This window comes from Trichechus manatus, unplaced genomic scaffold, assembly GCF_000243295.1.
Source record: "Trichechus manatus latirostris isolate Lorelei unplaced genomic scaffold, TriManLat1.0 scaffold00286, whole genome shotgun sequence".
Taxonomy (NCBI): domain Eukaryota; kingdom Metazoa; phylum Chordata; class Mammalia; order Sirenia; family Trichechidae; genus Trichechus; species Trichechus manatus.
In genome coordinates, this window is record NW_004444222.1 from 391,757 (window position 1) to 417,119 (window position 25,363).

Sequence of the window (25,363 nt, forward strand, 5' to 3'; positions counted from 1 at the left end):
TTACAACATACAGGAAAATCACACAGTACCAGGAATCATGGCCTAGTCAAATCGATACACACATTTTTGGGGGGACACAATTCAAACCATGACATTAAGGATACCACTATCCAGCTATTAGAATAGAAAAGACACCTGACAATACCAAGTGGTGTTGAGGATGAGAAGCAACTGCAACTCAACCTCATTGCTGGTGAGAAAGCAGAATGGTACAGATACTGTGGAAACAGTTTGGCGGTTTCTTTTAAAGTTAAGCATACACTTACTATATGATCCAACATTCCCACTCCAAGATATTTTCCCAAGAGAAATAAGAACTTATGTTCACACAAAATCTGTAGATGGATTCCACAGTGGCATTTTTCATAATCATCAAAAACCAGAAATACCCCAAATGGCAATATTACTCAACAATAAAAAGGAACAAACTACTAATATACACAACAACATGAATGAATCTCAAATGCTTTATGTAAGTGAAAATGTCAGACTCAAAAGGCTAAATACATATGATTCCATTTATATGACATTCTGGAAAAAAGCAGAACTACCGAGACAGAAAACAGATCAGTAGTTGCCAGGACCAGCAAAGAGGGGAGGGCCATAAAGGAATTTTCAGGTGATGGAACTGCTCTATATCTTGGTTACTACAGTGGTTATTACATGGACGTACTGTTTGTCAAAATACACTGAAAAGGGTGAATTTTACAGTATGTAAATTATACCTAAGTAAAACTGGCTTTAAAAAATGTAGTCTAGCTTAACACCAAGTTTCAAGATCTTTTGAGATGGGAACACAAAAATCCTGAAAGATGAGGACATACTGGTTGTCTCAGGCAAGCTAAGCTAGTCAGACGGATAAAATGGATAGTCAAGTGGATATCCAGTCAAGTGGATAGTTACCCTCTATGATACAGGGGTGTAGGAGTCAGAAGGCCTGGGCTCTGCCCGTGATTCTGCATCAAGTGAATACATTCAATAACAGGATATTTACTTCACTTTATTTTTCTACTTCTAAGCTTCTTATCTGTATAATGAGAAAAAAAATTCCTAACTTCAAGGTGGTTTAACCATCAAAAGAGATGAAATATGTAATATATGCATAATATATAGACCATGTACAGTGTCAGCCAATCAAATTCAGTCAAAGCTAAGATTGAAATTTCAGCCTTAACAATAAAATGCACTTATTACAAAAGGTAATGGAAAAAAAGCTAAGATATTTGATAACAGGAATACACTGAGCCTTTTGTAAATAGTTACTTTCTTTGGGGAAGGGCACAAAGATGTTCTTTTCTAAGAAAGGATATTACTTTAGGTTACCTTAGTGTATTAATAAATGCAATTATTGTGCAAAAAATGATAACATTTATCAAGTGTTTACTATGTGTCAGCACTACTGAAGTGTTTACAAATGATTAACAAATTTAATATTCACAAGAACCAATAGATCGCACCAAATGTACACTGGGAAGTTATAATTTCTTAAGATTCACAGTGCTTAATGTAAAAGCTTCATCAAGTTCCAATACAGGGTAAGAAAAAGTTTAAATTAATAATGCTGACTTTGGAAAAAATCCTGAGGAATCTCTGGGAAGATCATTTGTCTTTCATAAAGCTGTAATTTGGGTTTAAAAAACAAGATAAGGAAATAAAATTTCTATGCACCTTGCTATTAGTGAACAAGAGTGCAGTATTTAAGACCATTTTTTATGTTCTCAAGCACAAATTACAGACAAGACCCACAGAGCAGATGCTGAACTATCAAGGGCCTTGGGTAAATTGCTGCGTGCATACATGTGTCTATTTGTCCCCCGGGAGGTGCAGTACTACATACATCCTTCATTCTTGTCCTGGGCCCCATGCTTCAGAGGGCCCTACTTTTCCTTGCCCCTCCTCCAGCTTCACTTCTCCCCAAAGGCCAAGAAGTCTTCAGGACCTTCTAGAATGCATTCCAGGATACCTGAAATTCCCTACTCAAAAGACTCCGAAACCATTTCCAATGTCCAGCCTGCTGTTAGACCTTGCCACAAGTGTGTACACCTCTAGGTACGGGAGATGGACAAGGGGAACTGTTGGGTGGGAGATGTGTACGGAGCTTGGGTATGCAAGCTTCCCTGTCTACACATGTACCCCTAGCACCTCCACATTCTGGAAAGAAACTCAGAGTAATCTGAGAGGTGATCAAATCAGACTCCACAGGATAAGCCAGAGACGCAATACCAAGGCAGACCAACGCCAGTTATGGGGGGATGCAGACAAAGGGAAGACAGATGTTGGGGTAGGAGTGACGAGCAAGGTGAAAACAGGCGGAAGCCAGACAAGCAGTTCCCAAGAAAGTGTTTATATACAAATGTTCATAGAGGCACTATTCACAATAACCAAAAGGTAGAATTCACACAAATGTCCACCAACAGATGAGTGAATAAACAAAATATTGTACGTCCATACAATGGAATTTAGCCATGTTCATAAAGCACTATTCACAATAACCAAAAGGTAAAAACCACACAAATGTCCATCCACAGATGATGAATAAACAAGATACTGCATATCCATACAATGGAATTCAGCCCTAGAAAGAAATGAAGTATCAATACCTGCTAAAACCTGGATGAATCTTAAAAACATTATACTAAGTAAAAGAAGCCAGACACAAATGTTTACATATTATGTTATTCCATTTATATACAACATGCAGAACAGGTAAATCCATACAGACAGAAAACAGATTAGTGGTTGCCAGTGGCTGTGGGGAAGGGGCAACAGGGATTGATTGCTTAATGGGTACAGGGTTTCCTTTTGGGGTGATAAAGTGTTTTGGAACTAGACAGAGGTGAGAGTTACACAACATCGTGAATGTAATAAATGACACTGAATTGTACACTTTAAAATGGTTAGTTTCTACCTCAATAATAATAATACTAATAATAAAGAGGGTAGACTCTGCACTCTGACTGGATTCAAATCCCAGCTCTACCTCTTAGTAGCCATGCACCTTGTGCAATTCAGTTAATCTGCCTGTGATCAGCTTCTCCTCATCTATAAAAAAGGGATAATAATAGTCCCTCCCTCATCGGTTCCTATGAAGACTAAGTGAGTTAATACACATAAAGCCTGTAGAACAGTGTCCGACACAGTAAGTACTCAATACATTTTAGCTATTATTATTATACGAAGGATAAAGACACTGGTTGGAAGCTCAGTTCTTCTTCCCTCCCAAGTTATAAAAGGGAGAAAACAGACATCATTATGTCCTTAAGTCTATGATTCCTTGTTATCAGAGAAGGATGTGGCCTTTAATTCAGAAACAAAGGAGATCAATAAACTATCTTGTTGTGGTTTCCTCAGCATAAAAGCAGGTTTTGCTTTCCTCGCAAAATGGATAAAAGACTTTAATGTGACAAATATACACGAAAGGTTATTTCAACTTCACATCTGTACACCCTGAATGAGGCAAAAAAAAAAGAATAAAATAATTAAAACCTTAAAAAAACTCAGATGCGACCTTCTTCCATTTCCCTTAAGAGTTAAAAATATCCTGAAGCAAAATTAGACTGTTTTATTTGGAGGGATGGAAGACATCTCTGACCTGTCGCTAGTGATATTAGTTGACTACAAACAAGCCTAAGGTAATGGGTTTTAGGACCAGACCAGTCAAAAGAGAGAATCAGAACTGTATACCAGATAAGAAGTCAGATGATTTTTTTAACCATATGATTATCTAAACAGAAGCAAAAAAAAAAAAAACTAATAAAATTCAATATTCATTTCTTATGTCTAGGAATGAAAGGCAGTCATTTAATATTTTTCTAAGTCCAGTAAAAGCAAAATTAATTGAAACAGAAATAAGTGGTGCAATTATTAGAGGGAAAATTTGGGCAGATATATGATTATACGCATAAGGAAACCTGACAGAATCAACTGAAAACCCACTAGATTTAATAACTCTAATCAACTGACTAGATATCAGATAAACATACCAATTCTAGTAACTACTGCCAGGCACTAGTTAATAATCAAAATACAACGTGAAATTTTCTCTTCATAGTAGCAATAAGGAACTAAAATATTTATAAAAATCTCTAATGAAAAATGTGTGTAACCTATATGAAAAGAAAAAGAAAAAAAAACCTCACAAAGAAATGTAAAATAGGCTTTTGGATGGTAAGATTGAATATTACAGAAGTGCTGATTCTTCCCAAATTAATTGCTGACTTAGCACAAATCAAATAAAGACTCCAACTGGATTTTGGAAAAAATTTAGATTTTTATCTCAGACTACAAGCTCAAAAAACATTTTTTTTAATTGAAGAAAATGAAATAAAATTTATTAATTACTGGACAGGGAAAGGCTAAGCTTAGAGTGACAGAAGACCCAAAGAAATATTCAACAGACATGATAACACAAAAACTAAAAATTTATAAAAGATTTAAACACATACACTACTCCACATTTTCAAAAGCAAACAATAAACTGGGAATAAAATCTGCCATAAATATGGATGGCAAAGGGTTACTATTTTAATATAAAGAGTTCATACAAATCATATGAAAATCATTTCCTCCCAATAGAAAAATGTGTAAAGGACATCAGCAGAGAACGTTAAAATTAGGAAGAAATAAACGTCTGCAAACCCTGTCTGGGGTGGGGAAACACGTTCCTGAAGGGAGGAGCACTAGTTGCACCAGAGCTCTAACGAGGAGGTCTGGAGCACAAACTCTTCAGGACAAGTTCCCGGCCACACGCTCTAGCCAACAATCTTTCTTTTGCTTATGATAAGACTTTAACTTCAGGGTTTTCTAGCTACCAGTGTACAACTATTGGCCACTCCTCTGAGAATACAGACACGTTTACTATGCCCTTCATAATGTTCAGCGATTTCCACCATTTCCTAAGTGGGTTGACCCTGTTTCCTGAACTACTTATCTGATAGTTCCTCAGGCAACCATAAAACATGCGTGTTAACATCTAGCCGGATACCCTCCCTTTGTTTCTTCAAGGCAGGTCAAATACTAGAACTTAGAAATCATTTTTAATCCATTATAGACCAAATTTAGTCAACAAAGTAACTGGCAGAAACAACAACAATTAAAGGCCAAAATACATTACACACTCGACTGGCTAAGAGCATCTGCAGAAAACTGTAGCACGCTAATGCTTGCTTTCCAAGCATGGCACAGTCACCCTCCCTGCCTGAGTGTTTACACTCTGTGCAAACACACAGACACATTCACACATGCACACACAAACATACACACATGCATCACATTTTTTTTTTAACAGAAAATATTTCAGAAGTAAACAGAGTAAAGTGGGTCAATGTTATATAGGGCATATAAAGTGGCCTATGGGTGAAAGAAACACAAATGGTAAAAATGAGATATAATTTCTTATTAAATTAGCAAGATTTTTTTTGTTAAAAAGAGAGACTACCCAGAGCTTGTAAAGACAAAATAGGTACTCTCAACCTTAATCAACAGATGAATGGATAAACATAATGTGATATATATGTACAATGGAATATTATTCAACCATAAGGAGAAATGAAATTCTGATACATGCTACAACATGGGTGAACTTTAAAACATTAAGTCAGATACAAAAGGACAAATACTGTATGACTCCACTTATAAAGTATCTAGAATAGGCATATGGTTATTAGTGGTTACCAGGGGCTAAGAGAAGGAGAGAATGGGAAGGTACTAAGTTTCTGTTTGGGGTGATGTAAAACCTTTGGAAATTATGGATAGAGGTGACAGCAAAATATGGTGAAACTCAGACCCACACAGGGACAGACAGAGAGCAAAAAAGGCAGACAAAAAGTATGCTAAGAGAAATACACCTACTCCTCATTTATCGACTATCTCATTATCTGACATTTTGCACTTACGACAGTAGTAAAAAATCTACTATCTGACTATTTTGTGCATTAACGAGGTGGCGGGCATGGCGGCAATGGCTTCGGAGTATTTCCTCCCTTGAGGAAGGTCTCCGGGCAGCCTCCGGGAAGCTGACCTGCACTGTCCCGTGCCCTCCACTCCCTCCTGCTGGCGGGGCGCACGTGTCCAGCTGCCATGCGGAACCAGCCTCCTCCCTGGCCATGGCCTCCAGGAGGACACGCAGGCAGCACCAAGTCAGCAGGCACCTGTTCCAGTTTCCCAGCTCCTATGTACCCTGAGGCCCTGCAGCTTAAAACTGCTGTGGGGTGGGAAGGGAGGAAGAAAGAGGTATTGGAGAGGGTGTCTGGAAGAAACGCGTAGGAGTTTAAAGACATCCCAAAGTGAGGCAAACTGGGCCTGAAGCCTACCCCTTGGTGGGGCCGGGTTTACAGCGAGGATCCCAGCACCCTCACAGGAAGCCCCGAGTCTTGGTGACTCGCCAGGCCCAGAAGGCAGAGCAGGCTCTGGGATCATGAATGCAGGGCTTGCAGGGGTGGGAGTGGAGCCCTGGAGGCGGCTCTTCCAGGGAAGCTCTGACCCAGCACAGGAGGAAGGTGAAGTGGTTAAGCCATGGGCCCTCCAGTCACACAGCCCACCTGTATCCACCTTTGTCCCCTCCAAGCCTCCTTCTCCACAGAGGAATAATCCATAACTGGACTTGTCACAGTGATGAAAACATCAGTAAATCTTAGCTGTTATTATTTTTATGACCAAGTTTTCTAAATAAAAATCAGACAAATGGATGGTCTGAAAACAGAAAAAAAATCCCCCATTTTTGCATAACGCTCATTTTCACGTAACGACCTGGTCTTTGGAACCTAACTATGATTTTATAAATGTATGAAAGAGTTGTAAGTCCCAACAACAACCTCCTCAGCTGTAGACCCCATCACCAACTACCTATGCCTGCACTGGATCACTCTTTTCCCCAAACACACACACAGCACCATCATGATTCACTAAAGCATAAAGACATTCTGAATCTTCCCCTTCCTCAGGCTGTTTGGCTATCCCACTGTTAGCTTCTAACAAGTGATGCATATATTACTTTGTCTAAAACTTCGTGCAAAAGCTAAGGCATCCTTTGAAAGACTGACAACTATATATGTACTGATATGCATATTATAAAAGTGATCATCAAAACTAGGAGGGAAGAGAAATAATCTGGGCCAATAAATCCACTTCATGTTCTGCCATAAATTTTCCAATCCTAAAAATATTTTCAGACTGTATGGAATTACAAGCCTGCATGTATAGTTCCTGAAAATAAATCATTTGCTGTTAACAAAAGTACCGATGTTATATAGATAAAGAAAGGAAACTGCTTCTATCTCCAAGAGATCTTATCAAGTAAGGGTTTTGACTGCAACATCTACTTGAGACAAGATAGCCTCTTTATTAGGTTCCTACAGCCAAGACAATTTCATCATCTGAAGTTGTTTTTGTTGGATGTTCAGCAGCTTCTGCAACATTTCACTTAACTCTGGCACTGCAGCTCACACTTTCCCCAAACCCAAGAGCCTGCTGAAGAGTCTGGTTGGTTTACGTGACAAAGTTACTGAATGTTGCATTAGATTGCAATGGCATCTAGCCATCTTTAACAGTGGTAAAGAATGGAGAAGAGGTCTGTCAGTTATTCTATCCTTAATATTTTCAAAAAGAAAGGTTTATGGAAGTAGGTTAAGGCAGATTGCTTGGATAGAGTGAATTTTCCTAGGATCTCTGTTTGCATCCTTGAACTACTGCAGTGCAATATATTGCTTTTATGTGGCTTTTCTCGCCATGGTCTTGTAACTCCCACCCAAGTGATGGGGTGGGACTGTGCAAATAGGGTAATTGTGGCCCACCAAGGGGATTGGTCAGTTTTTGCCACCCTGCTGGACTTGAAATGAGCCACCCTAGAGGCAGGAAAGAGAGGATCCTACCACAACAAAGGAAGAACAGCCAGGAGCGGAGAGCACATCCTTTGGACCCGGGATCCCTTTGCTAAGAAGCTCCTGGAACCAGGAGACAGCGGACAGACAGAAAGAGAGCTGTAACCCTGAATGTGGTGAGAAGTGGTGGCAAGAGAGACCAGCAGGAGACCGTGCAGTGGGCTTCCCAGCCCTCGAAGCAAGAAAGCTGAGTGCCTGGGGTACCTCTGGGAACTTACTGGCAGGGGCTAAAAGAGCTTCTTAACACTTGCCTGAGCAGGGCAGAGGCCTAGGGTGAGAGAGAGGTGTGCTAGGAGCACAGCTAAAAAGAGGCTGTCCTAATGGAAGAACTGTATCTTGAGTGTTCCTGAGCCTGAATTGTAACCTGTTACTTCCCTAATAAACCCCATAATAGTGAGTATTGTCTGTGAGTTCTGTGTGGCCATCGCAATGAATTATGGAACCCAGCAGAGAAGTAGATAGTGCTGTGGGAGGGCCAGTTGGTGTCAGAATTGGTAAACATGGCAAAGAGAGGAGGCATGTCTGACCTCTGCCTCACAGGAATCAGCTTTGAGCTGTTTGTCTTGATTCTCCTTCCTCCTTGAGAAGTTAGAGGAGGTCAGATATTGCCCTTATGCTGTTCTTACAACTATTTATTGTAATAATCCAATTAAAGCCCAAAGTGAATTAGTTTTAATTTCCCAACATGCTCACAAACAGCACTCAACTTCTCTATGTCTATTAACTTTTTCTATACTTTAAATGAAACCTTGCTTTATCCTATGAAGACTTCCCACACTCATAATCTTCTCAAGGGAAGACTGCACATTCTTTCATCTTTCCCCATCTTCTAACCACCTACTTTATCTTTCTTTAAGTCAAGAGGCTCTAATGATCTCCAAATTCTCATCTCAAGAGTCTACCTTTAATCCTAATTTATATAGTTCCTCTAAGAATGCACATTTTTCTCTGTCCTAGTTTGTTTTTTTTATTTATTTCACCACTTCCTTCTTTGTGGTTCTTGTTGTAAGTAACCTCAAGTTCACTGGTGACTGAGGTTACATAAGTAACTAAGCAAACATTCATACAAAGTCTTCTCTCTTGAGATACATGTAAATTTCCAACTCCAAACATAATAGTCTGGATACCATACAGACACTTCGAATCAACATACCCAAAATGGAACTCCTTTTCCTCAAACCTGCTCTGTAGCCTGTTTCCACTCAGTCAGGTATCCAAATTAGAAACCTCTCTCACACCACCCATATATAATCAGACACTAGCACTTGCTGATGAGACAATTCAAACACAGACAACTCTATTTCCACTATCTTCATTCTGGCCCTCACCACTCTTCACTTTTCACCTGAGTCTCCTGATGATCTTCCTAAACATAAGTCTATTTCCATATGGCAGCCAGAATTATCTTTCTAAAACAGAGATCAACCATTTCCTCAACCAAGTCCCACTCAAGGCCTTGACAACCTCCACTCTAACGCTATGAAACCCAACCTCCATCCATACATGAACGCCTATCCCACAAATACTTATCATTCTCTGAGAGTCCTGATTCACATTATTCCCTGTGCCTAAAATGTTTTTCCTCCACTTGCATTCTTCAATGTCCAGTACAAGTGTCCCAGCTTTTCCCTTGGTTCCATGATACTCAGCCTATAACTCTCTCATTCTCTCCATAATCTGCTGCAATCATTCACTTACACTGGCACTTCCCATCTAATCTTGAGCTTGTCAAGGATGGAGGTTATTCATCTCCTATACCGAGCAACATGCCTGGCATACAGTAGGCACTCAGTGCTTGTAAATGAATTAATTAATGTGTAGATTACCAGCAATCTCACTCACAATTTAATACAAAAGTAATCAAAATTGAAATTTTTCTCGCCCCCAAAGACATAACACAAATATTGGAAACTGTCCTGAAAAATTAGCCATATTGGAATTTTCATGGAGAAGAGAGGATAACTTAACTTAAAACCTCTATTATAAATTCTTCAGCAGTAAAGTAATAGCAATAGTAAGCATCTTTATAACATTCATTTATTCTACACATACTTGATCATTTTTGTGCCAGGTACTCTCCTAGACAATAGAAACTCTGTGCTAGATGCTGGAGTTCATTCATCCCACAATGCTATCCTACAGATTATCTCACTGTATTCTCCCAACCACCCCATAAGGTAGAGAGGGCAGCTATTATTATCTCTGTCTTACAGATGAGAAATCTGAGATCAAACAGTTTATATGATTTGCAGTATCAAAACCAGTAAGACATAGATCTAGAACTAAAACAGTCATTTTCTAAATCCAGGTCCAGTGTTTGCTCTACTGTAAAAAATCCATTAAAATCTGCAAATTCTTGCTGTATCATCTTTATTTTCTCTGAAAAATGAGATTAAAATGTAACTTTAATCTTGGTCTTAAATGTAAAGCAGTAAAGAAACAAAGAACTAGCGACATCTGCAACATCCCAAAGGTCTAGACTGACCTGTTATCCTTACACACAGTCACTTTTTCTCCCCCAGGTATTAGCTTCTTCTGTTCAATCACTCCGTAGCTTTCTCGACAGATCTATATTTAAGGGGGAAAAAAGAAACATTTCAGTTTTATCATTTGTGCTTCAACAGAATGAGGGAAGTTTTAGGAACAAATGTAGCTTAATGACTGCTTATTACCATGAAAAGTCTTGGGGTAAGAGAGAGAACCTGAGTCAGAAAACATCTGCACTTAAAAGACAGCTTTTGTTTTAAGACATGGAGTTGCCAATAACTGCAATCAAGGAGAAAAGATAAAAACTCTAGAAAAGAAATATCTTGTATGTTAACAGGAGTTAAAAGAAACTGATGCTTCAGTAATTTTCTTAACTGTAGAGATCACTCATTCATTTATTCATTCAACGTTTCCTGAACTCCTAAAATACTCAAGAAACTGTGACTAAAATAATGATTCAGAGAAGTCCCTGAATTTGTTTTTTAATTTAGAGAAGAATTAATGATAATTATAACTTGTAAGCATGATCAAAGAGAAGGCCACCATCATAATAAGTAAACTGCAGCAATCCTTACTGTGAAGTTGAGGCAGAAAATCTCCTCGACATCTTCCCCAGGGTAATCTAAAAGCTCTTGAAGACTCCTAATCATATAACAACCAAGAAAGCAAGAGAGGCAAGTCAGATATTGCAATAATGTTCTACTTCAGATATATGCACAGATTGTAAGAAAAACACTATAAAAGATGATTCCAGACGAAACACAAATCCAGACTGACAAAAAAAATGTACTTACCCACTGAAAAGAATTATAGCAGTAAACTCATAAGACATTCATTAACTGCTCCCTTTTCTTATTTAACAAATCCTATTTGAGTTATGAAAAAATTCAAGATGGATTTACATCTGAACACTTGTGTTCTCTTAATCCTGGTATTTCTTGGAAGTAGATGTATGAAGAGACAGTACTGCAGTGGCCCTATAGACTGGCTTCATCCATATGCATTAGTGGAATAATTTTTCCATCATAAGAAAGCTACAAAGTTGCCTTGTTCACTTAGGAATATTAATGCCTAACTTTTTAATGCAAGAGGCTTTGTATGGTAAAACAGTCTTATTATCTGTCACACTAAAGAATACTGGAAAACATACTCTTAAAAGCAGAATGTTTATGCCAGTAACTATCATATCCTAGTTCTAAAGAGAATAACATTCTTTTTAACTAGACTTCAGTCACATTTTCTTCTCTAAAGTGAGCTCTGAATCTTGCAGTTCCATCCAGAGTTGCCCAGGAAGAAAATTCCTAGAGTGGAATTTAAATTTACTATCAGTTAACCAGCCAAAATCACTACTTAAAATATATAATTCTTGGCCAGGCTGGCAAAGTAAGTATCACTGACTTCTCTATCAGTTACAAAAAGTTATTCCTGCCTGTGTCTCCCTGGCCAGTTTTTAAAATATTCCTTCTACACTTTCTCTTCCTTTCACTGTGCCCCCATCTCTCCCGTCCTTCGTGGTTTCTCAGTACTGGTGTGCCATACTGGAAGTACGATAGTCTAATTTCTGGAGGGTACCTTCAGGACTAGCCCTCTTCTCCATTTTAATATTGGTACCTTTTTCTCCATAAAAAGGGGACGTTCTCTCCTGTTGAAGCCGAAACAGTTATACGGATTACAGAAAGCCACGAAAATGGTCTCTTTTTATATACTTGATCTTATGCCACCCAAAATCAATACAGAGACACTCAAGAAAAATGGGTTTTGAAAGCCAAAAAGAGAATAACAAAAACAAGGCTTCACTGCTTTGGAAAATAGTCTGGCAACTCCTCAAAAAGCTGAACAGAGTTACCATATGACCCAGCAATTCTACTCCTATATATTCCCAAAGAGAATAAAAAAATATGCACACACAAACACTTGTACACAAATGCTCACAGCACCATTGTTCTTAACAGCCAAAAGGTGGAAACAACCCAAATGTCCATCAACTGATGAAAGGATAAACAAAATGTGGTACATCCATACAATAACATTATCTGGCAGTGAAAAGGAATGAAGTACTGATCCAGACTATAACATGGATGAACCTTGAAAACATCATGCTGAAAATACCTGAAAACATCAAAGTAGTCAGTCACAAAAAGAACACATATTATAGGATTCCATTTATATGAAATGCCCCAAACAGGCAAATATAGAGAGACATAAAGTAGATAAGCAGTTGCCTAGGGCTGGGGCAGTGAGTAACCAGTGAAGAGTTTCTTTTTGGAATGAAGAAAATATTCTAAAATTATTGTGGTGATAGTTGCACCACTCTGCAAATATACTAAGAGCCACTGAACTGCACACTTTATGTGGGTGAATTGTTAAAAGAAAACTAACACGGTTCCCTTTCAATACTTTTTCTGCCCGTATCTTTGGACCATGGTAAGTCCTAAAGTCCTTATTTTTTGTTCAGGATAAGGAAAGCAGGGGTAATTATGCATTCCTGGGTAGCTATGGTCTCTCTTTTTATTTACTTATTCTATTTTTTTATTTGGTGAAAGCATACACAGCCAAAGATACACCATTTCAACAATTTCTACAGGTATAATTCAGTGACAATGGTTACATTCTTCAAGATGTGCAACCATTCTCACTACTCTTCTCAACATTATTCCACCATTATTATCTTAAACTCACTGCCTCCTAAGCTTCCCATCCAATCTTTTAAGTTGCCATTGTCAATTTTGGAAAAGTGCATAATGCTCAAAGCAGACGTATTTTACTAACTAAAAGACTTCAGAGGACAGTCTTGGTTTAAGGTTTAAAGTTAAAAGAATATCTCAGGGCAATAGTTTCATGGACTCATCCAGCCTAAATGACTCCAGAAAGTTTGGATTCCACTGAGATTTGAATTTCTGTTCTGCATTTTACCCCCTTTTGATCAAGATTCTTCTATAGAATCTTTGAGCTATGATCTCTTTTTCACTTCTTTTTTCATTCTGCCCTTACAGTAACACAGGCAATGCTTCAAGCAAGTAGCTATGTAGCTACATCTTAGACAAAGCATATATAACAGAGTTTAATCATATGGCTCAATGAACTCAATCTTGTACACATGGTTATTTCCGACCTTCAATCCCTGTGCTATAGGCAGCCAGAACAGTTTCCCACACTAATCTGCCTATCTTTTTGCCTTGTACCTTCCTTCAGTAGGTGACAGCTCCTTTAAGTCTTCCAAACCAGGCTTTACGTTCAGTAACTTCTTGTAGAGAGCCAATGGGAAGTGGAGATCAACCACGGTGGAGTTGTAGATCGCTAGTCCACAGATTATGCCAATCAAGTGAAACCAGTTGTGCTCTACAAAACACTTATTAGAATGCACGCAAATGTGTTAAGAAATAGTGTTTGGTGCCTTCAAAACACTCTACTATTTACCTCAACATATTTTCAATATAAAAGAATAAACATCTGATTAATATTTAGTTACCTTCTGAAGCAGAGAAACACCCTTGGAAAAAGTTCAATTTCCCCCAAAAGATGCAATGTAGACGAAGTTTAGCATTTATAGTGCATGTCATGATACAGAGAACAACTTACAATTATCTAGAACACTGCTGTCCAATAAAACACGGACAATGTTCTATTTTGTGCTGTCCTAGCTTCATGCGTCTACTGAACATTTGAAATGTGGCTAGTACCACTGAGGAAATAAATGTTTAATATTTAATTTTAATGAATTTGAATTTAAATAGCCACATGTGGCTAGTGGCCACCTTCTGGGACAGTGCAGACCTGGAGAAAACTCTGATAGAAAACGAACTAAATTATAGTCTGGTTGAAATCAGAATGCCTTTAAAAACTTAGCTTTACCACTGAATTTTCAAGAATAAAGTATGTACAGTGTCATTATTAAAATAAGACATATTTGACTAACTTTCCATGTGTCATAAAATCAGTTTCTTTATCATGCCATGTTCTTTCTGCCGTTTCAAGGATAACAAGACCTTAGAAATGGACGTGGGGCTGACGGCTGACAAAATGCACTATGAGGTCTTAGCAACAAGTAAAAAACACAGACTGAATACAGTATCTAGACATTTTCAAGCATTCTTTGTTATTCTCCCCTTTGCAAAGTCCGAAGTCAGAAGATTGGTTTGACAACAAAAAGAAAGTTTAATTCAATTCATCTGGTTAATTGTGACATCACTAACTTACTGTATCTGAAAACCACAAGAGATTTGAATCTTGGTAATAGGTAAACATGCCATAGATGGGATTCAAAAGTTCTTTTAACAGCAAAAGAAAGAACTCCTTTGTAACACCACCAGCATCCACTGCTTCTTCACCATCGAAGATTACCTTAAAAAAATGAAAATAGAATTAATACTTTGGGGAAGTCTATTATTAAGTTTTCAACATTTAAATATTTAAAAGAGAAAATACTAAAATTGTCAAGGATTTCATTTTACTTGGATCCACAATCAATGCCCATGGAAGCAGCAGTCAAGAAATCAAACGACATATTACACTGGGAAAATCTACTGCAAAAGACTTCTTTAAATCATTAAAAAGCAAAGATGTCACTTTGACGCCTAAGGTGCGCCCGATCCAAGCCATGGTATTTTCAATCACTTCATATGCATTTGAAAGCTGCAAAATGAATAAGCAAGACTGAAGAAGAATTGATGCATCTGAATTATGGTGTTGGTGAAGAATACTGAATACACCATGGACTGCCAGAAGAATGAACAAATTTGCTTTGGAAGAAGTGCATCCAGAATGCTCCTTAGAAGCAAGGATGGCAAGACTTTATCTCACATACTTTGGACATGTTATCAGGAAGGACCAGTCCTTGAAGAAGGACATCATGCTTGGTAAAGTAGAAGGTTAGCGAAAAGAGGACGACCCTCAACAAGACGGAGTGACACAGTGGCTGCAAAAATGGGGTCAAACACAGCAACAATTTTGAGGATGGGGCAGGACCGGGCAGTGTTTCATGGTTGTACACTGGGTTGCTGTGAGTTGGAACAGATTTGACAGCACCTAACAACAACAACACTGGTAAGTTTTATCTTTTTTTAAGTAGGTTATTTCCAAAGTCAGGACAAGGGAGGAAGAAGACGTAACAGAGAATACACAGATGCAACAGAAACTGCAAAGTGTATCTGCTGTGTCTTGCTGGTAGTATAAATTTTTAATAAAGCACTTACAGACACACAATTTTTACTAGATGCTTTAAGAGATACAAAGGAGGTCAGAGATTACCATCTATTTGGGGCAGTAAGACAAACATAAAAGAGGCTATTAGAGGATACATTTTATTTTCAAATAGTCAAATAGATAATGAGAGGCAAATGCTCTGGCACATTGAGAAAAGCAGTTATTAATGAGTAAAGAAAAATTTCTGGGAAGAAATTACTTTCAGTGGGGTTCTTGAAGTAACCGATGCATGTGAAAGGGATGACAGCATTACAAGCAGCCACAAAAATGGGCTCTGTGAGGGGCTGTGAACAGGCAGGCTGGACCAATGATGGTTGTGACAATAACAACAAGCCAAATTAATAATGTTTGCTGAGAGATTACTTTGTGCCAGCACATAAATTCTATTAACCTAATCCTCAAGACGGCCTTCTGCACAGGGATTACTCTGATTATCTTCATTCTATAGATAAGGACTCAGGCAGAGAGCTGAAAACAACATTCAAGAAAGATTAATCCTTGTGACTATGTTCAAGGATGACTAGAACAAGACAAGAGTTAATGTAGGGACAGACACTAGGACTTAGATTACCAGTATACATACAGCTGCCAGAAGACTTAACTCAGACATGCTACTAAGCAAGAACTGTCTCATCTTTTTTTTTTTTAAATTGTGCTTTAGATTAAGGTTTACAGAGCAATTTAGTTTCTTATTAAATAATTAATACACATATTGTTTTGTGACATTGGTTGCCAACCCCATGTGTCAACACTCTCCCCTTCTTGACCTTGGATTCCCCATTATCAGCTTTCCTGTCCCCTCCTACCTTATCATCCTTGCCCCTAGGTTGGTGTGCCCATTTAGTCTAGTTTTATGGACCTGTCTAATCTTTGGCTGAAGGTGAAGAACCGTCTCATGTTAATTAATGATTGACAATAGGGGGTTAAGAGAAAAGCAATATCAAAATATAACCAAGAAATTCTAGGGAGAACTCTCAGGCAGATTGATGGCAGGTTGATGTTACTGGTTGGAAATTTTGGAAAGGGGGACAATATTGTGGAGAAGATCAGTTTAGTTTCTTGCCTATTATGTTTCTGAAAATAGAGTTTACAGCAGGATTGAAAATAGAGATATGAAAGCTATCTAAAGGAAAAGATGACCGACTTCAAACAACTTCAAATAATTCACTAATTATTTATTGAACATCTACTGTGTACCAAGCATTGTGCTAAGCCCTAGGAAGAGAGTAATCAGTAATATAAATATACATGGTCTTTGGGGAGAGACAATAATAATTTCAGGGTGCTAAGCATGTCTAAGGAGCCCCAGTGGCACAATGGTTAAGCACTTGGCTGATAATGGAAAAGTCGATGGTTCAAACCCACCACACGTTTCGCGGAAGAACAATGTGGCAGTCTGCTTCCATAAAGACTACAGCCCTGGAAATCCTATGGGTAGTTCTACTCTGTCCTATACTAAACAGCAACAGGTTTGGGTTTTTTTGTTTAAGCATGACTATTATAACAGGCCAACAGCTTCCAGACTATTTTCTGTTTTCCCGTTTTAACTTCTTTCTCGTAAATCTTTGACAACCAAAATCTTTCTAGATGGTGGCTTATTTTTTGCCAAAAGCTTTTGTTTTTGTTGTTCTTTGCCTGTTTTTGGTAGGGATGTGGCAGGTACACCACCGGCAGCAGAAGCAGACAAAGAAAACCCCACGATCCCTCGAATAATCCACTGGCATTTTTATCTGATGTTATGTTTACACGTTCTGTCTGATGATTTGACAGAAAGATGTGATTAAATACTTGTAAACTGGATTAAAGGAGCCCTGGTGGCACAATGGTTAAGCACGCAGCTGCTAACTGAAAGGTCAGCAGTTTGAACCCACCAGCTGCTCTACAGGAGAAAAGACCTGGAGATCTGTTCTCATAAAGATTACAGCCTAGAAAACCCTATAGGGCAGTTCTACTCTGTCCTTTAGGGTTGCTATGAGTCGGAATTGACTAAACGGCACACAATAACAAAATGAATGATGGTGTAATAATGAATGGCTGCACTCCACAATTATAACAAGATCTCTGCTGCTTCATTAACACTGTTTAAAGAAAACCTATGAAGATACTTCGGGGAATACGCTGAAGGAGCTTACTTTGAGAGGCTTTTTCAAATCAATATCAGAATGAATGCTCAGTTCTCTTAGGGCATCTCCAACAAGGTTGTTCCTGCGAACGTGAAGGACCAGGAAGGGGCTTCTGGCCAGCAGAGGCTCCAGGGTGAGAAGCATGAAGACATTCTGCAGATTGGCTCCATTGACCGCCACCTGGAATGGCACACCCAACGAAACAATTACTCAGCGTACACCAGAGTGCACCCCGGAAAGCAGCCAGCTATGCTTTCAGACCTCAGAGAACTGACAGTACCTGCATTTTGTCCTTTCTCCCCCTCTAACTTTCAGAGATTGCCTAAGTTACTCTTGTTTACATAGCACACGAATCTTTCTAATCGGAACTCAAAGAGATTGACTGAAACAATTTATGAACCATATGATTCATAACCAGTTCCAGGAAAGTTAAATTAAGACCATACTTGAAGAAACATGACTTTCAAAATGGCAGGAAAAGAAGCCTAATAAACACTGGCTAAATGGTTTTTATTCTTTGAAAAATGCCAGTCTTCTCTGGAAAACCTTTAAGTTGTCAGTATCATAAATATATTACCATGAAAACAGATACATGTATAGATAGGTGGGGACAGAGAAAGCTGGAGTGAGACAGAGAGATGAAGAGAGAAATAAATGAATGATGTTATAGATCTACCAGGAATTGGTGAATTTGGATTGCTAATTCACAAATGTTTTTTGTAGGCTTGTCAAATAAACTCTATTTTATAATAAAAATGTATATTTAAAGTACCTTATTAATAAATTTCCATAACTTTTTCTTTTTATTCAATAAAGAATTACAAGCACCACTTAATCATCTCTCTTTCTCTACATCAGTCCCCTACAGCTGGCTTTGTAGTCAAATCTAGCTGGCTGCCTGTTTTTGCACAGCTCTTGAGCTAACACTGGTTTTTACATTTTTAAATAGTTGGAAAAAATCAAAAGAAGAATATTGTGTGACATGTGAAGATTATATTCAAATTTCAGTGTATATAAAGTTTTATGAAAGCACAGCCACACTCACTCATTTACATATTACCTATGGAGGCTTTTATGCTACAACATAGGTAAGTAATTGCAACAGAGACCACAAAGCTTAAAATATCTACTATCTGGCCCTTTACAGAAAAAGTTCACCAACTCCTGATTCACATAAATGCACAATCACATATATATGTTATATGCAACACAAAATTGCTGAAAAAAATTAGAATAGTTCTAAGAGTTATAATGAAATTTGATTCAAATATACTTTCTTCTATCAGGAAAAAATACAACTGTCTAGGATGAGAAAAACACAGAAGAGAAAATAATTTTTAATATACGATACCTGCATCTGTAGTTCAGCATCAGTCTGTAACATTTTGGTCTTGGCTTGGGCATCAAAGACGAAAGGGTAGGAACAAAGTGTTACGGCATCCTAAAATAAAACATAGTATTGGCAAAACTATAGTATTCCACTGAGAATACTGCTGGAAATACATATATATATATATATTTTTTTTATATATATATATATATATATATATATAAATTAAAAATTATTTACCTGTATTATAGATGATCTAGCCTTCTGTGTAAAGAAAAATAAAAAGTCTGTTACTTGGATTTTAAAACCTGAGCTTTTTACCCCCTACAAATGTGAAACAGCCTATCTGTCTATTTGGCCATGGAACTAACACCATCTGAATGGCTGACTGGATTGCTGACTGAATAGACCAGATGTTTTGATGAACAAAAACTGAGAAAAAGGACAAAAACAATTATAAAAAATGTTTAAAGGACCTTTAAAGGCCCTTTCACCAACTCTCCATAATTCACAACATGACTGGAATTTTCTTTTATAAGAAACCTAATGTCAAACAGGAGCCTTTACGACCATTACTTTGGAGGTTAATTTTGTTGGATAACGTGGATAATGCAAATTACATTTTATTTGTCGGCATGCTACTTCTTCCTCTATACACACAGAGGTTGTTACTCTCAGAAGAAGCCAAATATTTAGAAAGTATTTCAAGTGCTCTTAAAAAGTACTTTATGCAATAAGCTATCCCTGACTCAGCAGTAGTAAGGCCAGTGTTGGGCCTACAGAAGGTACTCCATCAATATGTGAATGAATCTGTCAATATTTAAAAAAAAAAATTATTGTAGTAAAACATATGTAACAAAAAATTCGCCATTTTAACAAATTTTTAAGTGTACAATTCAGTGACGTTAATTACATTCACCACGTTGTACAACCATTACCGCTATCCATTTCCCCAAAAGTTTTTCATCAAACCAAGTACCCCTTCAGCAATAACTCTCCATTTTTCCTCCCCCCAGTCACTGGTAGCCACTAATAAAATTTTGACTCTATGTATTTGCCTATTCTAGACATTTCATATGGAAAACCCTGGTGGCATAGTGGTTAAGAGTTCGGCTGTTAACCAAAAGGTTGGCAGTTTGAATCCACCAGGCGCTTCTTGGAAACCCTATGGGGCATAAGTGGGGTCATACACTATTCCAACTCATAGTGACCCTATAGGACACAACTCATAGTGACCCTATAGGACACAACTCATAGTGACCCTATAGGACAGAGGAGAACTGCCGCATAGGTTTCCTAGCTCAAATCTTCACAGGAGCAAACCGTCAGGTCTTTTCTCCTGCAGAGCTGCTAGTGGGTTTGAACCACTGACCTTTCAGTTAGCAGCCAAGTACTTAACCATTGCTCCACCAGAGTTCCTTCACTGTTCATTACTACCATTAAAAAATGGTTAAAATAAACACAAGTTTACATATGAAATGGCTTAGCATTTTAAGTTAAAATTCAAGATATTAAGAAATGTAAACTTCAATTTCTAATAGCACTGTACCTGACACAATACAAAAAATTCTACAGAGACCACAAAAGGTCACACAGCAATTTGAGCAAATTTTCTGTCTTTCCATAATTGCTACCTTAATTACTGAATTGTTGAAGAGAAGATAAGCCTCTATATTTGCTTATCAAATTTTCGAAGAAAGGAACTATATAGAAAAACTGTAAAAGTTACACACTTAAGTACTTCAATTCAGAGACTACAATCATGATAATCTACATTTTAACACTGACAACTTCTTTCTCAGGGTCAAAAAGAATTAGGGTTCATTAGAATTACTTTACTCAGCACCAAGTCAAAGAAAGAGTAAATCAGAAGTCAGAAGAACTAGCTTTGACAATAGCTAGCTGAACTGGTGACAAAATCATTTAACTTCTTTGGGCCTCCATTTCCTCATCTGGATACAAAGCAGTTGGTCTAAATAATTCATAAGGCTTGTTTAAACTCTAATATTTTATTATTTAATGAATAATCATTCACAAATTGATAAAACAGAAAAGATTATCTTCTTACAATTTCTAAATTAGCAGGTAAAAGCAGAGTTCATTGCTAGCCTACATGTTAAATTTCCCACGTTCAACCTATTTGGAAGACTCTAATTTATTTTTATTAAAAAGTATTTTGTTTAGTCAAGGTAATCATAAAGTCTTATTAAAAAATACAATGTTGTATCTATTATTTGACAAAAGAAAACAATCTTGCTTATTTAGTTAAAAAAAACTATTTAAATACCTTGCTTATTGAAACCACTGCTGACCTCCAAAAACCCCACAGGAAAACACTGCTTTAATGTTGGTGAGGAATCTGTTAAACTGTCAAGGACTCACCTCAATGTATCTGCTGCACATGGCTTTACTACATGCAGTAGCCAAATTACCATTCTCTTTTCTGACATAACTCAAATTTACACATACTCCACAGATGGGGGATCCTAAAGAATCTTATGTATCCCAAGCTAGTCTGCAATCAAACTAAGGAGTTCCTGTCAAGCCAGGGACGTCAAGGGCCTCAGGAATCCGCCTAGGACAGCATGTCTAACATCCGTTAAGTGCTAGGCCTGGGATGGGTGCCATTTTCACAGGCATGTAATCCTAAATCAGAGGTGGCCTACAGGTCTAAGCAGCAGACACAGATGACCCAAGTTGGCTGGCTGTTAGAAGATGATGATTAACAAATGACCCCTTCCTCAACGTCATGGATAAATCAAGCTGCGGTGGGGATTGTGGCAAACTAAGTCTTACCTGAAGAGCCACTACTGAACTCCAGCTAACTGATGTTATCTGGGAGGACAGGCCCAGTGTGGCCAGATCTTCCAATTTTCAAGAAAAACTGCAAATTTACCATTTCTCTGTGTAATGTCTTGATTTTTAAAAGTGGGCAACTAATAAAAATGTGTTACATCCTGTTTATGAACCCTTATTACCATTTATGTACTCAAAATGCTTCAAAATTTTCAGGAATGCAAAAGCTACCTGGATAAAACACAGGTGTGACATTAATACCAAAGTAAAGGACAAGTTATATGGGGCTCAAATGTGCTTTTCTTGTCCCGATTTGTACTCTGAGAAAAGACTAAAGTTTTAAGACGCCTTAAATGAATTCTTACCATCCCTGCTTGATGCAAGAACCACATGAGGTAGTCTTCCTGAATGTCCACAAGATTAGAAATCTCAGGAATGTAAAATGTATCATATTCCACATGCTTCACTTTAAGATTTACCTGATGAAGAACAAAATAAGGACAACTCAAATCCAGACAACTAGAAAATGGCTTCCCTTAGAACATCTGAGCAGGCCATTTCCCCTCACCATCCATTCAACCCTCTCCCCACGGGCTCCTCTCCAAGCTCACCTTATATAACTTCTCCAAGAGTTTAAGAACTGCTGTAATGTAATTGTTAAACAGTACAGGAATTAAGAATGTCTTTCTTCCCCTCAGGAGATAAACAACGGCACCTTTATAGAGGTTTACCAGCTTCATGAAGTATTTCGGGCATACCTGAGACCACCAGTTATCTTTAGAAAGAAAGAAAAAACATATTTCAGCATGTCATCTTTTATGAAATGTTAATGTCTTCTCACTACTATCTAACAACTGCTCCGGTTACAAGATGAACATTAGTATAAAATACAGTTTCCCAGAAGTAACTTTAAAAAGAACCCATTTTCTTGCATTGGAGAGAGCATTTCTGCAGAGAGCAACAACTGCATAAGAATCCCTGGAGGTTTTGTAAATTTTGTAAAGCTTTATCTGATTTTTCTCCTCAAAGACTCATTCAGAACGCTAACCTAAAAGTTCAGTTCCAAGGTTATGTGTGGACAAGATGCTAAGGCACATATTTTGGGCAAGAGTGACGTCCACAGTATTACTCCAAAGAGCATTCATATATCCCAGCCTTTGAGTCCTATTCTCAGCCACCACTTAAATCCTGCCCCAAGGAAGCAAATGACGACATGCCCTAGAAACAGCACTAATATGGCAGCTATTCCTTCCCTTCAAGTGGCATAATTAGTTGAAAAACTACTATTTCTGCTTCCTACAAACAATGCTCTCTCAAAACCAGACAAAAAGATTATACCATCGGCTTCTACTCTGTCAGAAATAAATTCAGCCATCCTGAAATACTTAAAGGGTGAAATAATATGATGTGTGAGATGTTCTTTAAAATATTCCAGCAAAAAATTAAAAGGTGGCGGTAGTGAGAGGAATAGATAAAAAGAGCAAAATAGTGATAATCATTGAATTTGGGTGATGGGTACAAATTGTTTTCTCCCTACTTTGGAGTATTCTTTTAAAATTCTATAATAAGAAGTTAAAAACAAAGTATAAACCTGAACAATTCTGCTCCCTTTCTGTACCCTATCTGGAAAAATAAATACTAAAAAAAACGCAAAACTTAAAAGTCAGGTAAAATTCCCCCAGAGATTGCCATCTCTCTACCTCACAATCTGTTAGAACACCCAAGATAGTATTCCTCCAAAGCGCTTTTGATCTTTAATTTAAAAAAAAAGTACGAACATAATACTAGTCCTTTCATTATTATTTCTGTTGTTATATCGTCTGCAAAGGTGGAAGCAATATGGAAAAGCCAGTATTCCACCCCCAGTAACACAGGTTTCTTTACTCAGGGAGAGACCACACTCAAGTAACATCCCAGTCCATCTGGAACACAGAAGTTACTGAGTTGCAATAAACACCTAAAAAAAAATTTACCAGGGCCAAAAATGAATAAATAAGCCAGCTGACAGACTTTCTGCACTTGATTAATAAAAACACCTCAGGTGCTACTCCCATAAGAGATACTCTCCAATTCACTGAGGAACGGAAGGTTCTTATCTCAGCAAAGTGTCCGTAGCCTGCAAAAATCAGTGTGGACTCAACTGTCCTAAAAAAGAAAAGCAAAACAAACATCGGGTAAGTCCCCACTAGGTCATTTTCTTCCTCTCCTTTTTTGGAGACCTCTGTATTACCAAAGTTGTTCATTTTATCCCACCCCCTAAATTAGGTATAGGAAAAAGACAGATGGACACTAATTGTTGAGGTACTATTAACTATTAGCAAGTGTGGGAGGAAAGAAAAAAGTTTACAGTTGAATAATCTAACTGTGGATATTTGAAAATCAAGTGTAATCTAACACGAATCATTTCAAATAACCTAAATAATGGTTCAATTTGCTCAAACTGCAAGTATGATTAGCTAGAAATAAAGAGCAAAGCAAGAAAAGTTTAAATGTTAAGGATATTAAATAGCAACAAATCAATTCTTGGAACTCAATCCACTGAGAGCCAATCCCAGCGGTCACACCAACAAAACAAATAAGCACAAACCCATCAGTACTGAGTTTAGCAAATTCACCTAATACTTTGCTGGGGTTCGCATCCAGCCGTAGAATGGCCATAGCCAAAGGAATAGTCAATGTTATGTAATACTTGGAATCCTGGAGCAGGGGAAACTCAGGTAGTATTAAATAGATTCTCATTGCTTCGACATCTGGTGGTGAACTCGATAACTGGGGAATCAGGCAACTTTCAAAGCTGTTTAAGATCTGAATGACAGAAAAGGGAATAGAGACATTCAAACATACTCGAGATCTAGTTAACTTCTCTCTAAATTCATAAACTATTTGATAGACTCTGAAACTCTCAATAAGTATTCATTGAGCACCTACTATGAGCCAGACGCTGCCCTTGGTTCTCAGGATACATTAAAGACAAGACAAAGATCCCCGCCCGTGCAAAGCTTACATTCTAGACGGCCATTTCCTTAGAAAGATTTAAGCCAAAAAGAAAGCTAAAGGTAGGTCAAGTTCCCAAAGTGAAGATTTTACAAAGTTAAGATTTGTACCAGATTTTCCCCTTTTTATCTTTACAAGATTTCTGCTTTTTCATCTCTTTTTCCCTCTTGAAAGTTGAATTACTGCAATGTAAAAATGTGTTCTTTTAAGAATTCACTTTGGAAATGTAAAGAACATACCTGTTCTAGAATCAAGGAGTGCTGAGAGTTCATTAACTTCTCAAATAATACTCTAGTTGAGTTTAGGTCAATCCCAGGGATTTTGGGGCTTGTTTTAAAATGTTCATCAATTCTAAACAAAAACAAACCAAGTATGTAAAAAAAAAAAAAAAAAAGCAAACACCATGATAGGAATTATAAATGAGTAAACAAAATACTGACCAGATTTAAACTTGACCTGGCAGACAAGCTCTATAAAATTACTAGGCTTTCAGGAAGCCCAACAGAATAATCCTCTCTGGAATTCCTTTTTCAAAATGATCTTAAAATTTTCAA

General features: G+C 37.7%; 1 protein-coding gene across 7 annotated transcripts in view; it reads right to left on the minus strand.

Annotated features, from left to right (window-relative positions):
* The window catches only part of HERC3 (HECT and RLD domain containing E3 ubiquitin protein ligase 3), a 121,026-nt gene that overhangs the window by 8,240 nt on the left and 87,423 nt on the right, over window positions 1–25,363 (minus strand). For all 7 annotated transcript variants that reach the window (XR_002822918.1, XM_023725092.1, XM_023725093.1 and 4 more), the window contains 11 exons: window positions 25,049–25,160; window positions 24,431–24,620; window positions 22,427–22,590; window positions 22,181–22,294; window positions 19,260–19,283; window positions 19,041–19,130; window positions 17,699–17,869; window positions 14,562–14,705; window positions 13,547–13,713; window positions 10,940–11,006; window positions 10,363–10,445 (listed from right to left, as the gene is read on the minus strand). Coding sequence is in view for 6 of the 7 variants with exons in the window: in XM_023725092.1 (XP_023580860.1) it covers window positions 10,363–10,445; window positions 10,940–11,006; window positions 13,547–13,713; window positions 14,562–14,705; window positions 17,699–17,869; window positions 19,041–19,130; window positions 19,260–19,283; window positions 22,181–22,294; window positions 22,427–22,590; window positions 24,431–24,620; window positions 25,049–25,160 (1,326 nt within the window). In the remaining variant the exon portion in view is untranslated. The remainder of the gene's footprint in view (window positions 1–10,362; window positions 10,446–10,939; window positions 11,007–13,546; window positions 13,714–14,561; window positions 14,706–17,698; window positions 17,870–19,040; window positions 19,131–19,259; window positions 19,284–22,180; window positions 22,295–22,426; window positions 22,591–24,430; window positions 24,621–25,048; window positions 25,161–25,363) is intronic.